Below are 15,939 nucleotides of genomic sequence, written 5' to 3'. Positions count from 1 at the left end.
AGCCGCACGGGGGAGGGGGGTGGGAGTATCCGCCATGTTGGCGTGAGCGGCAGCGCTGGGCGCGAGAGGGGGCAGGCCGGCGGAGCGCGCGGCTCCGGCGGCGGCAGCGGGGAGCCCCCCGCCCGGGGGGCGACCGTTACAGCCGCGTGAGGCGGGCGGCTGCTCCTTCTCTCCGGCCGGGCCGTGGTGGCGGCGGGTGTCCGCGCTGCTGCTGCTGCTCCCGCCGCCGCCTCCCTGTGAATGATGCGGCGGGAGGCGCCGCTGGGCTGGGTCGGAGGTCGGGCGGCGGTGGCCCTGGGCAGCGTCCGGTCGGAGGCGGCGGGGAAGGAGCCGGTGGCAGAGGTGGTGGAGGAGGCGGTGGTGGTGGCGGCCGCCCGGTCCCCAGCCCCCCGCGGCGGCCGGGCGAGCGCAGGATGCTGAGAGCGACCCCGCGTCCTGGTCGCGCCGCGGGGAAAGGGCCCCCCCGGGGCTGATCGCGGACGGACTCCCCTTCCTTTCTCCCCGTTCTTCCCCATTCCCCCCGGCCCGCACGCACCCCGATATCCCCGCACACCCCGCATCCTCCTCCGGCCCCTCGCTCTCTCCCGGCGCCGCCTCCCGGCGGAGCAGCAGCAGCAGGAGCGGCGGCGGGGCCGAGCGGAGCGGCTCCTCCCCGTCCGGCTCCTCCCGCGGCGCCGCGGGAGCGCGGCGGGCGGCGGAAGATGGCGTGGGTGCTGAAGATGGATGAGGTGATCGAGTCCGGGTTGGTGCACGACTTCGACGCCAGCCTCTCCGGCATCGGGCAGGAGCTGGGTGCCGGTGCCTACAGCATGAGGTAACTCACCGTCCGCCGGGTGGGAGCGGGGGGTGCCGCGGCCCTAGCGGCCGCCTCGGGCCGCCCTGCCCTGCCCTGCCCCTGTGGTGGGGTTTCCCCCCACCCCCCCTTCATCCCTCTTGGGTTTTTTGGGTTTTATTCCTCCGGTTCCCGGAGGCACTCTCCAAGAGGCGGGCAGGCGGCGGAGGCCGGCCCGGTGCCAGCTGCCCCTGCGGGCCCCCCGCCCTGCCCCCTCCCCTCTTGCAGGCCGATGGCCTCTCCAAAAGGGCCGGCGGCGGCAGCCGGCGCTCGGGCTGGGCAGCGTTGGCCCCCTGTGCATAATCTCTACTGTAAAATCGGTATTTCTCTGCCCTTTGGCTGCGCAGCAGGACCCCGTGTTTCAGAAGACGATCATTTTCTATTCGGCGAACATAATTCTTGTTCATGATAAACTGTGGCTGTTTAACACTTGAAAAAACCGTTCTCGAGCACGTAGGCGTTGTACTTAATGGGATAGTGGTAGTAACATGGCTGTACTTTCATCGGTCTGTTTATTCTTTCATATTTGTGTACTATGTGTCTTCAGTGGCGTTTTCCTTTCTTTCTTTCTTTCTTTCTTTTTTTTCCTGCCATGCAGCTCTCCCTGTTCTTAATCAACTTGGTAGTTTTTTTTTTACCATTTGGTTGTTTTCCAGGTTTTACAGTAAAAGCGTTTGGGTGTGCTTTTTCAGAGTTAAGATAAACTTCAAACAAGTACAGTTTTATTTCAGTTATGGGCAGAACGAGTGGATTCCTGAGTGACTTACTAGCGTGAAAAAGGGAAACTGCTTTGGACATGCTGGGAGACATTTTAGTCTCAGGTTTTTGACAGGATTAGTCAGTATTTTGAGAGTCTGGAGAAGTAAAGCACTGGCATTTGGTAGTTTTGAAGGCTTAGGAAGTACGGAAGATGTGTTCTCTCCCTGCCTGAAGCTTGGAGGCCACCACAAGTTTCACCTATTATATATTAAGGCAGTACTTTCCAGGTGAAGTGTTGGAACTGCAGTATCTTTGTTCGAAGTCATAAGTAAAGGTTTCAGCAGAATAGGAATGAGGACCCTTTAGCTAGTATTTGGGGTTGTAAGTTCAGTGGGGTTATGGTGGGATGTGTATTTGGTGGGATTTTTGTTTTGCATGGGGTTCGATTTTATTTTTTTCTTTTTAATTATAAATAGCTTTGAGAACTTGCCAGTTCAAAGAACAAGGTGATTCACCTCTCTTTATGAGAATACTCCTGGTTTTATATTCAGCTCATCTGGATTTTATTCCACTTCTGTTCCATTTTTGTCTTTGTTAAGTGAACATTCATCCCACAAATCATGTGCCATTTTTTCTGGGCAACTGTATGGTAGTTGCCTGGGTGGCTTCTCAGCATTTGGCTTCTGGTTATCTTTTCGTCCTGCAAACACCGATGGATAATACATTCCTGTTCAAGAACTGTTCTTTCTTCTCTATCGGGATCCAGTTCTTTCTAGGATTTCTTGAGATTAGAAGTGTCTTGAGTTTTGACTGGGATGACTTTTTAAAGATTTCTCTTTCTTTTTGTAGACTTTGTTTCTACTCCCAGTAATGAATGCTGTTTAGTTTCTTGAAACTTTAAGAATTTTAATCTTTACTGTTGTTGCATAGATTGTTTCTTCTGCTTGTATCATCTCTTTACGGTGGGCAGACAGCGTGTTTTTTGTTTTTTTTTTTTTAGTTACATATACTGTATACTGCCCTATTAGGATATGTAGAATTACCATAAAAAGAGTAGTAGCAGTTAAAAACAGCTCTTAAAAAGTAATACTGCGCAAGATAAGCTGTACATTAGCCTTAAACTTTGCATGCTTTGTTTGTGGTGAGATGCAAGTATTTTTGGAATACACGCCAATGTTATTTGTAACTTCAATCTCTGAACACATAGTTAAATGGATCACCTAATTGCAATTATTGTTTGCTGGATTGAGTGATTTCAGCAACTGCGTTTCATTATTTTATGTATTGCTTAGATTTCTGCTGTAGGGAAATCATGGCCGGTTAAGTGATCTGAGAGGGGAAAATTAAGATAAGTGGCATAGCATGAAGAGTGAAGGTACTACTCTGTCACTGTTCAGTGTGTCAGCAGAAGCTAATTATTTGTCACTTCCCTGCAAAAAAACAAATGACAGAAGTAAAAGAAATATTGTCTAGAACAGAACGCTGGGAGAGCTCCCCAAGCTATATTCCCCTGCGTTTTGTTAGGAAGACCTACACATAACCCTTTAGCCGGTTAGGGTTGTGTATAATGTAGTTGATGCTTCCTGGAGTTGATGATCAGTCAGTGCCATGACATAGAATTATATGGCATTACTCCTGTATTTATTCTTATTAAGAAAAGTGCTTGTGTCAATTTACCAGTAACTGTAGTGTTTTTAAAAGGAAGCTAACTGGACAAAATTTCTCTGCAGATTCACATGGTTTTAAATAGTTCTCAAAATTCCCTTAAATCTTGAAACCCAGTTTTTCTGATTACTGTTCTAACATCTTTTCATGCAATAAGAAACAAACCTATAAATACCAAATTCAATTAAATTGTTAATAACTGTTGTCAGATGTGTCAAATAACGCCCCCGCATTGGAAACCCATGTAAAAACACGGTACCTTTAGTGATAGTGAGGTTTAAGTGTTGCTGTTAACTTCAGTTGGTAACACCACCACTGTACAGATTTAAGACTCTCATAGTGATTTCTTAGAAGTCTGCCATAATATCCATCATAACACAGTAAGAATTGTGTGATTTTTGGGACCACTGATTGTTGCTATGAACTGTTAAAAAATGGAGGCTATTTCACTGAAAAGATAAGTTTCAGGAACTGCCTGCTATTTCTCCAGCAGAATTCAGCTTTTCATGTAACAAATTGTTTAAGTACTTGATTTAAATTAAGTTAAATAAGCATTACTGTAAGGACAAATACCTTAATGATTGAATTTTTACATGTAATTTGGAAGCTTAGTATATGGATTTATTTAAATGCTTGCAATTCCAGTAGTATTTGTAGTGCTAAAATTGAAGCCTGTCTTTGGGGAACTTGATTATTTCAGGAGTAGCTATTTTGGTATATATTTTTAGATTAACACTTGAAGTCCATTAAACTAAATAGAAAACGATGACTCTTGCTTCTGAAGCAGGAAGGTCTGTACAAAAGACAACAAAAATACATCTAAACGATCCTCCGTTTTTTGGAGAATCAAATCAGTTTGACTCTGCTGCGCCTCCCAGAGACTTGGAGTGTCTTTGGAGAATGGAGCTGGCTGATGCCTTGAACAGAAACCTGCTGCAGTCTTGTTTCCTTACTGTGCTCTGGAGTGCCTCGGGTGGTGAGGGAACTTTGTCAACTCTCCTCCAAAGCATAGGCTGAAGTAACTGTTAAGGTGGTCTGTTAGGATTTGGGGGACCACTGTCTTACAACTTACAGCTCTGTATTCAGGTAGAGAAGAGAGGGTCAGTGTTGTCTTTTAACAGCTTTCAGGTCCCTGACATCTTTTTTTCTGGCTTCTGATGAGTATAGTAATGAGTTACTGTCTTAACTTTATAGTTGCTGTGCAAAAATCAAAAAAGAGGGTTTCTTTCATTTGGGCCCTGTTTTCCTTGTGGCTGCTGTTCATTTTGTCTGTCAGAAAATACTGTTTATGCTTCCCCTAATGCCTCCCACTCTTTTGAGACTGTTACTGGTTATGTTGGGTGTTTTTTAAGAGTGTTTACTTAAGGTATTCTGATTTTTTTAAAGATGTACACAATATTTTCTGCAGAATACATTAAAAAGCTTCTGTTGCAGTGGTCAGTTCTGTTTTTCTGTTTTGCACTATGGAAAAAAATTTAGTTGACATCTAGACTCTGTAAAACAAAATTTTATGTACTGATTAGAATTGGAGCTTGATTCTTTGTGCAGGCATACAAGTATGTAAATGCCTGTCAGGAAATAGACATTTGGGGAAAAAGAAGATCCATCAACCTAAACCATCTCACTTTGTTACCATAGATAAAACATGTTGAAAGATAAATCTCATGTTTTACATCACTGATGTTGGCTTGGGATTTGTGTTTTTTTTTTTTTTTTTTTTTTCTTTTTCCCTTTTTCCCAGCTGAATATGTTTCAAAAGGTTAAGGAGACCAGCTTGATTCTTAAGGAAAAGACTCTTCAGGTTCCGTTACTGCCTTCACTGTTCCCCTGTCACCTCATGGTGGACGGACAGGCAGGATTTAGAGCAGGGTAGCAAGTTTATGCTCATTTACTCTTTATGTGTTACTCCTGCTTAGGAGCAATCTGTACTATTGCTGCTGCAAGTTAGAGCAGCTGCCTGACCTCCCTGTGTTGGGAGTAGATGGAGAACTGGGGATTTGTAATTGTAAATACTATTCTTACAGCTTTTCCTTGATACCTTCAAGAGCTTAGGAAGAGACAGTTTTTGGTGGTGGGACTTTTGTTCTTTCTGTGATTGGTTGGCTGTCGCATTTTGTGCCAGGCTCCCTGTAAGTTGAGGCCTTTAACCAGCTGAGTCTCTGTAGGATGAGTTGCAGGGTTCCCAGGAGCAGCATGACATTTGCACCTGTTCTCTCATTCATGTTGCACTTCTCGACAACTGCTTCAGAGAAAGTTGTTTCCCAGCAACTACCTCCAGGGGTCTTGTCTCACATCAGACTTCCTTTTGTGGGCACGGGAAAAGTATTAGGAAATATCAGCTCTCTCATTGCCTTGTATTCTCCTATGATTTCTCCAGACCTCTTAACAGTGCAGAGCTTGGCTTTGAGATCATAACTCTACTTCAAATAGTGCTTGAGAAATATTTTTCTCAAGGTATTTGTCCTTGTAAACCATGCTTTAAAGTTTCAAAAGACCTGCATGTTCTTGGATGCTTTACTACTCACACCCAAAAGTATACAATCCAGAAGACAGATAAGGCAGATGATTGATGGAATGTCCCTTTGAATGTTGATGACATACTAGTTCCTGTTCTTGCAAGGACAGGAAGTTCTTAATTTATTTTGTGGCTCTATTATTATTAGGCAGGTTGGGTTTGGGTTGTTTGTTTGTTTTGGTTTTGTTGGGTTTTCAACACCTTTTCTGAATCATAAAAAAAAGAGGGTTTTAAACTTGGAAGGAAAGTGGTTTTGTGGCTGACAAACATTTCGGAAGCACAGGAGAAGGATAACTTACTTTTGGTTTTTTTGGTCCTTTCATACTATGCTCATGTAGGCTACATAGGATAGCTTATCACATGTCATCCATCCCAGTGGATGCTTTGGTTTAAGTGTTAACATGCACCTTGCTTCGTCTTCTAAGTCTTTCTACTTTTGTACGATGAAGTTTCATTTATATACTACTTCTGTAGCATAGCTAACTCAGATTGGGTGTCGGAGGTGTGTTTACTGCCTGCTTTTGGTGTGTTGTGAAGGCTGTTTCTGTTTGTTTTTTTCTGGGAAAATTTTCTCCTCCCTCTAGGAAGAAAGCAAGCTTTCAGTTGAATGCTTTAGATATCTCGGTCTCTCGCAGCTGGTTAAGACTTTCTCTTACTGGAGCTAACAGTTTCAAAAATTTGGTCTCAGGGTTCTTTCCATCAGGAGAGTAAACCTTGATAGACCTGCTTTTTCAAATGCTATCAAGAAGTCTAACAAAAGGTGCTACTTCTCCTTCAAAACGCTGATATTAATTTATACCTTGACTTGCTTGTGATAGTCCAAAGCTCACTTAGATGAGACAAGTGAAGTAAATTAGTCTTTTACTTCACAAGATCAAAAGTTATCAGTGGCAGAAAAAGAGCAGAATCAGTCTCCAAGCTCTTTTTTCCTGTAGCCTGAAATCATTTCAACAGTAGCTATTTTGGAAAGCTTATTTTTCCTCCATCTGGGCAACTCTGCCAGTGGGTGCTTCAGTTGAAGTAAGAGGTACTCTGCCATGTTAAATAACCTGAGCAAAGCTGGCAGTGGAAGTGCCTGTTACTAATCTGCATTGGGTCAGCGCAGATCAAATTTCAGTCGGGTCAGTAAGAAAATGACTGAAGGGTGCTGAAGTATACATAAATGTGGAGGCTGCCGGTGATCTACTGGGGGCAGATAATTTACACTGCCAGGCCATGGGCTCATTTTAAATGCAGAAATTGTATCTGGGGTCTGAGGAAGAAAAGTGAGAGCTGAGAAGGCTGACTTGCTCTCCTGTTTTAGTTTTTTTCTTCTTGGGTCTTGCAATAGAGTCAGTATAAAACTAGAGGTGGTAAAAGACTGTCATTTAGGGTCTCCGTAGTTTTTAGGAATGTGATCTACATAAGTGCATATATTATATGCAATTTATTGCTTACAAGCTACTTTTCTTCAGTGTAAGTAAAGAGAACTATTAAAAATACTAAATTTCTGTTTCTTGTTTGTTCCCTATGCTGAATTGTGAGTACACCTGGCATCTTTTTTTCAGGTGTGCTGTGTGAGCAATGAATTTTATTTTGTAAAAAATGCTTGTTCCTGTGAAATTTATATGGTCCCTATTTGAACTAGTGTAAGGATAAACAACAGGCGAGTTTGGCCTCAGAGAAGTGGGAAGAGTGCTCTGTGTAGTCTTGTTTCTCAAAGCTGCATGTTCCTACTGATTTCCTAGGTAAATGTAGACGTTGGCAATTTCTTTCCTGGTTCCTGTATCTCTGTTACTGCTAATCATGAGGAGAGAGATTGGCTTAACTCACTACACATGCCCTCAGGTTGTGTTTGGTAGGATGGGGGGGTTCTCTGTAGTAAGATTTCTTTATCACCTGCCTGTACCACCCTCAGTTGTGTAGCTGTGTATTGGGCTGTGCTATGAACTGATAGAGATCCCAGTGTAGCCCAGAAAAATATTTTGTAGAGGGGAAGGGTAGGGAAGGAGCGGGTCATCTCACAGAAATTCTTTATGCCAGTACTGCCCAGAAGACCTTTTGTGTTGCTGAACCATAAGCCTGTAGGTGTTGAATAAAACTGATCACCCTGTGTTGCTGTACAATAGTGGCTGAAGGATAGACCAGTTGCTCCATAGCAGCTTCCTTGTTTTAAGTCAAAACAGATGCATCACTTTTTTTTAAGAGGAATTAATAGTTGGTTCTAAATCAGTTAACATTTCTTTATCACTGACATTTTAAAATCTTAATATGAAATACTTTTTTTATACCTTGCTGACAAGTGTATGTTTAAATGTGAAACACTGATATTTCTTTCTTTATGAGTGAACAAATCAAAGTTATTTAAATAGTATTTATTTAAAGATGGAATAGGAAGGAGTTTTAAATTGCATTGGCTTCTCTTTTCCTTTGGAATATACTAGTACCCAGAAGACTTTATAAGAAAAATGTATGGTTTTATCTGGGAAAAAAATTAATATTCTTACATTTGCCTCGTGCCGTTTGTTGGAGCGTGTTTGTGGAATGGTGGCATTTAAGAATGGTGGCATTTTGTTCTCTTTACAATTGAATTGTAGGGTTGAGGAGTTGGATGTCTTTTTTTTTTTTCTTCTGCAGTGGCAGTTAGTCATTACCGCTTTGTAAGTATTAGCAAAAGCAGGTTTAAATTTGTTTCCATTTGTATTTGTTGGCTTCTAATGCCATGTCTGTTAATGTAACTAGTTCATTAACCACAGCACATATTCTTAAGATAGACCAGATGCATTTTTATCTTTTAAGTTGTGGGTGGAAAATGAAGGCTTGAAATACATTTTTCATTAATACACAAAAGAAGTCTCTTTAATCTTGCATGTTATATGAAAATAAGTGCTGCAGAACTTAGTCAAGAATTACAGGTTATTTACTCTGTGAGATACTTTGCATGCCTTTTTTGTTGCATTTCGGCTCTTACATGTGTTTTAAACATTGCTATTGTTTCCGTGTTCTATCCATTTTGAAGTTCCGCTTCATAAAAACACTACCTAGTGCTGTATGTGTGTAAGTGTGTGACGAGCGTGGGTTCTGCAGCTTCCTGGTATAGAAGTCCTGCCTTGGGATGATGCTTCTCTCTGCTTGTCACAGTGCTCCCTCTTGTGTTGGGCTGCCCTCTGCTCATGCTGCCCTTTTGACTGACTTCAAGGCATGAAGCATCTAGTTGTCTTCTTCAGAGTCATCCTCAAGTAGCAGTCCACCAAGCTGTGAAGTTCTGTCCTGCCTTCGGATATGATGTTCCTTTTGTCTATATGAGTAAACTGTTTTAAGAGTGTCGGCTTCTCTTAAGTGGGTATTTCACATTATCTTCCCTCGTAACTAGTTAAGGAATATAGCCTCTTCTGGGCTCTGGTGTGGGTAGCTGGCATCAGAAGTAGATAAGGTATGGTTCAGCAGGCTTGTGCTGCTTTTTTGGACTGTATTCTGCCTTGTCCTGCTTTCATGCCTCTTTGTAGCATCTCCTGTGTTTTTTCTAGTGGAAAGGAACCTGTATGGAGTCTTTCGGGTGTTCTTTTAAATTCTAGTTGTTTAGAGACACTATACAGTCTCTACATGGTATAGACAAACTTCTTAGACTTTTTCACTGTTCGTGTTTCCTCTTTCAGGTGAATATAGCTTGTTCCAGGTAGCCGGGGAAGTGGAATGTGATGTGGCTGGCCTTTAACTTACTGTATGTGGCACTTGCTCTGAAAGAAAAGTTGGGGTGCCCCAGCTGCATTCCTCATACCTAATACTTACATAGCCCAAGCCTATACTGTAACCTTCTGTGATACAAAAATATTGGCTGTGATTTCACTTTTTAAGTTGATTGATACTGATACTTTTTGATTCTTCAGATATGAGCTGGAATTCAAGAGGAATTAGAGTTCTCTTTATGTAAAGCAGGCTGTCACAGAAATGAGGAACAGCAAAAAATAATTTTACTTCAAAAATTTTAGAGTGCAAAGTGTAAATAATAGTGCAGTGCAGATAAGACAATTCTTTTACAAAATATATTATGATTGTGATCAATGCAAGAAAAATAAGATACATGTGGATCAAAAACTGAATCAACAGTGAGGTTGTGTGAGAAATCTTAGTTTAGAAACTGATTTTCAAAGAAAGTTTCATGAATCTGCAGATAAGAATTTCATCATGAACAAAAATTCAGTGCTAGAAAAACAATCTTTGAACAGCATTTACTGATCTCTGAAGTTTGATGTATGAAGGATTACTGTATACAAGGAAAATGAATATATTGCTAATGCAGAATATTTAATCCTGTAGAAAGCGGGTGATGTGATTGTGTTTGTCTCTTACCGCTACCTGTGGACAGCATGGATTGCTGTTTACTCTTCAGAAATTTCGCAGTTCCAAGGTGTTTCAGATGGTCTTATGAGTGAAGTAAATCTTGGCATATATATTCTATAACTTATGTTTTGTCAATCTGCTGCTTAATCATTTTTGTGCTATTCAGTATTCCAAAGCCTAAAAAAAGTTAAGATTGAAAAATCTTTAATGTCAACAGAATCAATAGGTTAGATACAATTACACTAAACGGTGAGAAAAAATTTCACACTGTGACTTTGGGGAATATATTATTTCGAAGAAGAAAGTAGATGTATAGCTCTCGGCTGCCTGTGTATTAGGCAAGCTTGCCTATGTTGGCAGGTGTATAGTTAAGAGGAAACTTTCTTTTTTCAGTGGAGACAAGAACTGAAGATGAAATTTTTAGAGGATCAGCACAACTTTATTGTCTGCTTAGGTCCCAGGTGTTTATCCTTGCCTAAAATTTTGGTGGAAAATGTTTTGGATGCTGCTGTCACTGGTTTCACTAATGAACTCAATTCTGTACATATTCCACTGTTGTTTTTTAAGTCACAAATAACTCTTTTTCTTTAACTTCAGGCAAAACGGGGATAACAGTCTCACAAAGTTATTTTTTTGTTCTTTTCAGTGATGTTTTGGCACTGCCTATTTTCAAACAGGAAGATTCCAGCCTCCCACAAGAAAATGAGACCAAACATCCACCCTTCCAGTATGTTATGTGTGCTGCAACATCTCCAGCAGTAAAATTATATGATGAAACTCTTACATACTTGAATCAAGGTTGGTATACATATGTTGCAGCCATTACTACAGTGAATGCAGCTTGTGGTACAAGTCTAAAACTGGAGTTGTATTTCATGTTTTGATACATGTGGGTACATACAAAATAAATGAATGTCAAAAATGAGGTTGGATACCTTCCTAGTAGTCTTGTCCGACTTGCAAACTCATAGCTCTAGTCTGTCATCGTTATTTCCCCTTTAGAGTTGAGTGGGTTTTTTTTCTGGGGGTTTGGGGGTTTGTTTTTTTTTCCCCTCCCTGCCCTGTGTGTTACCCTTTTCCATCCCCCACCTCCCCCAGTGAAATAAAGCCAACAGAGCTTTTAGAAGACAAACTTCACTTAGTAGTAGTTTAAAATACAAGTCTAATTTTGCAAGTTAATTGGATTATATTTGCATAAGGTACACACAAACACCCCCAAAACGTCATAATAAATGTTAAAATGTCGATCCCTCAACAAAAGGTGTTGCACAACAGATGACACTGTGATTGTTCTCAAATTAGCTATATATACATATCTGCCCAGAACAGCGTTATGTTTGAAATATAAACACAAGTGCTGCTACCGTTGTACCTTTGGAGTTTGTGTGTATTTCACTATTGTCTGTCTACATTTACCAGAAATTAACTAGATAAATACTTCAGGTGAGTCTCTCTGTTCTTTCCTCATAGCCAGTGGTTGATTTGCATGAAAACTCAGTTTTCCTTCTACAGAGGGTACTGGCTGCTGGGTAAAATAATCTGAATGTAGTCACTGCCATGTGATAAACCCTCCCTCACCTCTGGAAATGACATTGGTGTCCTAAGTTTAGTCAGCTTGTATTCTGAACTCAAATAAAACCATTTATCATGACCATGTCGATGGCTTTGTACACTCCCACCTCTCCAACTCTAATGCTCTAGGATTACCATTCCTAGATTTAATTTTGCTTTTTCTTCTCTTTGTGGGCTTTGACCCAAAATCTCGCAATAGACAGCACTGTAATTAGAAGAAACAGTCCTGCGGCACAGTTTGTATGAAAAATAAAAACAATTACAAAAAATGGTGCTCACCATTTATTTTTCCTACCATTTATATCCTACCATGTTTTGGTAAAGTTAATCTTCTTAGCTCATGTGCTTCTCTGAGCAGTGTACTGCTTTAGAGTGCACTTAAGAGGGACAGAGTTTAAAATAAGTATTGGTGAATTTTCCTTGGTCTTTATGAGCTATTTAGCTTACTAGTTGCTTTACTAGGTGATAGAATTTGTATATTTTACATGTGTGTTCTCTTGAGGTATTGTTTTTGCTCAAGTTGAAATGCTTCTAGTAGTGTGAACTGCTGTGATGCATTTCATACCTGGAAGTGTTTAACTGTGTATTGAGGTCCTAAAGTCTGTGAGAGCAGATTGTATCTAATTTGATACTGACATGATGACAGAGCATCACTTTTAGCTTTCCATGTGAATAACTTGTGAAGTGTTTCATCTGGCAGAATCCAGTCTTTCTAAATATGCTTTAAACATTACTTGACTCCTCTACTAATGAGAGTAATGGAAGTTCTTTAGGTGATTTATACTTTCTTCCAAAGATGTGATCACATAGTTCAGCCGTTTGCTTAGTCAGGTTTACTTTATTATTTTTTGTACCCTGAGTGCACTCATGAACAGAAAACAGTAAAATTGCAATAGTATGCTGGACCAGCAAGACGCTTTGCAATATTTAAAAAAACTGCAAAATTTTATAAACTTTAAACTCTGTAGAAATATACTTTGTTTTCTTCAGTGCCAGGATCCAGCCTCCCTGACCAAACACAAAGCTTGAAGGTCAGCTCAGTGTGCTGGGGAACCAGCACAAGGCAGCAGGCTGGAGGAAGAAAGCGTTTGCTATCTTACCTTCGAGAAGAGCTTGTCATTTAAGTGACAGTGTCTGAAATTACTGTAAATGTTTCATCTGCCTTTGAAAATCTTTTATATAAGGATTTCTTTTGCAAAGAAGTTTTGCTGTTTCTCAGTGTCCTAGGTAAGTTTTCCTGATGTTGCAAAATGAAGGCATTGGTATACCCTTTTTCCTAATAAATAGGGGGGGAAAAAACCCAGTTGGCCAACTTCCTTCTTTGCTGATACTTCAGACAGTAAGTCATTACATTTGCTGCATAGGTTAAAACTTTTTCCTAAGAAGTCTTCTATTAGCTGTTAGTGTATATATCTGTGTTTAAAAAAAATCTTGGGATAGTTTTGAGAGATTACATCTTTCATACCGAAGCCAGCTTAAAATAAAGATCAGCTTGCAACACAGAGTTGTACTGATATATATGTTTGTGTAATGGGCTGGATTAAGTCATTCAGCAAAAGAGTAATTCTAATCCTGGTCACTTCAGTTATCTAGTTTCTAGTTTGGCCCCATTATCAGGCAGCATAATGCCTTAAATAATTTTCAAGACAACTGTGAATAGGCAGTGCCATAGAAAGCAAATACCCTCATTAGTTTCATCAGCAGTCTTAATTTACTGGATTGGGAATACGAGAAGCAAAGGGAACATCTGCCCTGTCTGCTAAGTTGTGGTGACTTTTCCTAAGGCAATATTTAAGCAAGCTCTGACATTACCTTCTTGTCAGTAAGAATTTTAATTGGAATAGCTGAGTGCATTGTTCAGAGTGTAAGGAGTGTCTGGATGATGCTGTTAGTCATATGATTTAGTTTTGATAGTCTTGTGAGGAGCAGGGAGCTGGACTCGATCCTTATGGGTCCCTTCCAACTTGAGATATTCTGTGATTCCATGAGCTAATGGAATATTTAATGTGATGAGGGTTTCAGCTGAAGCTGATTCTAGAAGTTCCAATCTTGGAGTGAGGATGGTTGGTTGTCTGGGGGTTTGTAGGCTTCTTAGTAATTGTAAAATCTGTTACAGAGTCCATTGAGAATGCATTTCGGAGTCGTAGGACAATGTTTTGAGTTAGCTGCTGTTCAGCTAGATATATAGTGAATAGCAGAAGTGGTATGGAAGAAAATTGCTTTTAAAGGGGAAGCATCCTTTGGGTTGGCTTACACACTGCATCTAGGTTTGTGGTCCTGTGAATGCAAAGAACTGCTTGGGAGAGATGGGATGTGATCCACCTCAGTAAGAGTGGTGGGGTGGGTGGGCAAAGGTACCTTTGCCAGCAGGTCAACTTACCTGGTGAGGAGGGCTTTGAAGTAGGGGTGACGGTAGGGAGAGAGTTACCAGCAGTGTGAGAGAGGGAGGGGCCTGGAGCGATGTGCCAGAAAGGGAAGACAGAAGTCAGCAAGAACGGGCTTAAACAGGGTCACCTCCAGCATTTAGATGGAAACAAGGAAGTGCCTATAAAGCAGCATTATAGGGAAACCCCAAAACCCTTTCTGGGAAATCAGCATGGTGGGTGCCTCTCTGAAGTGCATGCACGTTACCGCAAGCAGCGTGGGAAGTAAACATGAGGAATTAGACATCTGTGTGCAGTTCACAGAATCACAGGTTGGAAGGGACCTCAGGGATCATCTAGTCCAACCTTTCTAGAAAGAGCGCAGTCTAGACAAGATGGCCCAGCACCCTGTCCAGACGACTCTTGAAGGTGTCCAATGTGGCTGAGTCAACCACTTCCCTGGGGAGAGTATTGCAGTGGTTGACTGTCCTCACTGAAGAATTTTCCTCTTGTGTCCAACTGGAATCTCCCCAAAAGCAACTTGTGTCCATTCCCCCCTTGTCCTCTCCATGTGACTCCATGTAAAAAGGGAGTCTCCATCTTCTTTGTAGCTACCGTTTAAGTACTGGTACATGGTGATGAGATCCCCTCTGAGCCTCCTTTTCTCAAGGCTGAACAAACCCAGTTCTCTCAGCCTATCCTCATATGGCAGGCTTCCCAGTCCTTTGATCATATTGGTGGCCCTTCTCTGGGCCCCTTCCAGCCTGTCCACATCCTTTTTGTATAGCGGGGACCAGAACTGCACACAGTACTCCAGGTGTGGCCTGACAAGGGCTGAGTAGAGTGGGATAATGGCTTCTTTATCTCTGCTGTTGATGCCTTTTTTGATGCAACCCAGCATCCTGTTGGCCTCCTTGGCCGCAGCAGCACACTGTTCACTCATGTTGAGCTTTCTGTCCACCAGGACCCCCAGGTCCCTTTCCACGGAGCTGCTTTCCAGCCAGGTGGATCCCAGTCTGTGCTGCATTCTGGATTATGTTTTCCCAGGTGCATGACCGTACACTTGTCCTTGTTGAACTTCATAAGGTTCTTGCTGGCCCATTCTTCCAACCTATCCAGATCTTCCTGCAGAGCATCTCTCCATTCTGGAGTGTCTGCTTCCCCACTCAACTTGGTGTCATCAGCAAACTTCATCAGGCTACGCTTGATGCTGTTATCCAGATCACTTATAAAGATATTGAATAACATTGGGCCCAATATTGATCCTTGGGGGACTCCACTTGTGACAGGTTACCACTTGGAAAAGGAGCTATTTTTCACCACCCTTTGGGTGTGGCCTGTCAGCCAGTTCCCCACCCACTGCACAGACCACTTGTCTAGGCCATAATGTATTATTTTCTCCAGGAGGAGATTGTGGGGGACCATATCAAAGGCCTTGGAGAAGTCTAGGTAGACAATGTCCACCGCCTGCCCCATGTCAACCAGGCAAGTCACTTTGTCACAGAGGGCCCCCAGGTTTGTCAAGCACGATCTGCCTTTAGTGAAGCCGTGTTGGCTTTTCCCTGTTACGTGCTTCATTTGACTTGTGATGGCCCCCAGGAGGATTCGGTCCATAACTTTCCCAGGGTTTGAAATAAGGCTGATGGGCCTATAGTTACCCGGATCCTCCCTTGAGCCTATCTTCTAGATAGGGGTAACATTTGCCTTCCTCCAGTCCTCTGGGACATCCCCCATTCTCCATGACTTCTCGAAGATTATGGAAGTGGCCTTGCAATGATGTCAGCCAGCTCTCTCAATATCCTCAGGTGGATGGCGTCAGGGCCAGTTGATTTGTAGGGGTCAAGCTCCTGTAGTAATTCACATACCAACTCTTCCTTCACTGATGGTGGGTCAATGTTTGGATCAACTGGCAATTTCGTTCCCAAAGCCTGGGACCCAACAGTGTTGGTAGAGGCAGAGGTGAAGATGATGTT

At 42.2% G+C, this 15,939-nt stretch overlaps 1 protein-coding gene across 4 annotated transcripts in view; it reads left to right on the top strand.

The window, feature by feature from the left end:
* Positions 1 to 23: 23 nt before the first annotated feature.
* UBP1 (upstream binding protein 1) overlaps positions 24 to 15,939 on the top strand; it is a 44,507-nt gene continuing 28,591 nt past the window's right edge. For all 4 annotated transcript variants that reach the window (XM_075083507.1, XM_075083505.1, XM_075083504.1 and 1 more), the window contains exons 1-2: positions 24 to 814; positions 10,678 to 10,829. In XM_075083507.1, coding sequence (XP_074939608.1) covers positions 702 to 814; positions 10,678 to 10,829 — 265 coding nt within the window. In that variant the 5' untranslated portion in view covers positions 24 to 701. The remainder of the gene's footprint in view (positions 815 to 10,677; positions 10,830 to 15,939) is intronic.

The sequence above is a fragment of the Phalacrocorax aristotelis genome, chromosome 2, assembly GCF_949628215.1.
Source record: "Phalacrocorax aristotelis chromosome 2, bGulAri2.1, whole genome shotgun sequence".
Classification (NCBI taxonomy): domain Eukaryota; kingdom Metazoa; phylum Chordata; class Aves; order Suliformes; family Phalacrocoracidae; genus Phalacrocorax; species Phalacrocorax aristotelis.
The sequence above is the reverse complement of the archived record's forward strand: the minus strand, read 5'-3'. Positions and strand labels throughout refer to the sequence as shown.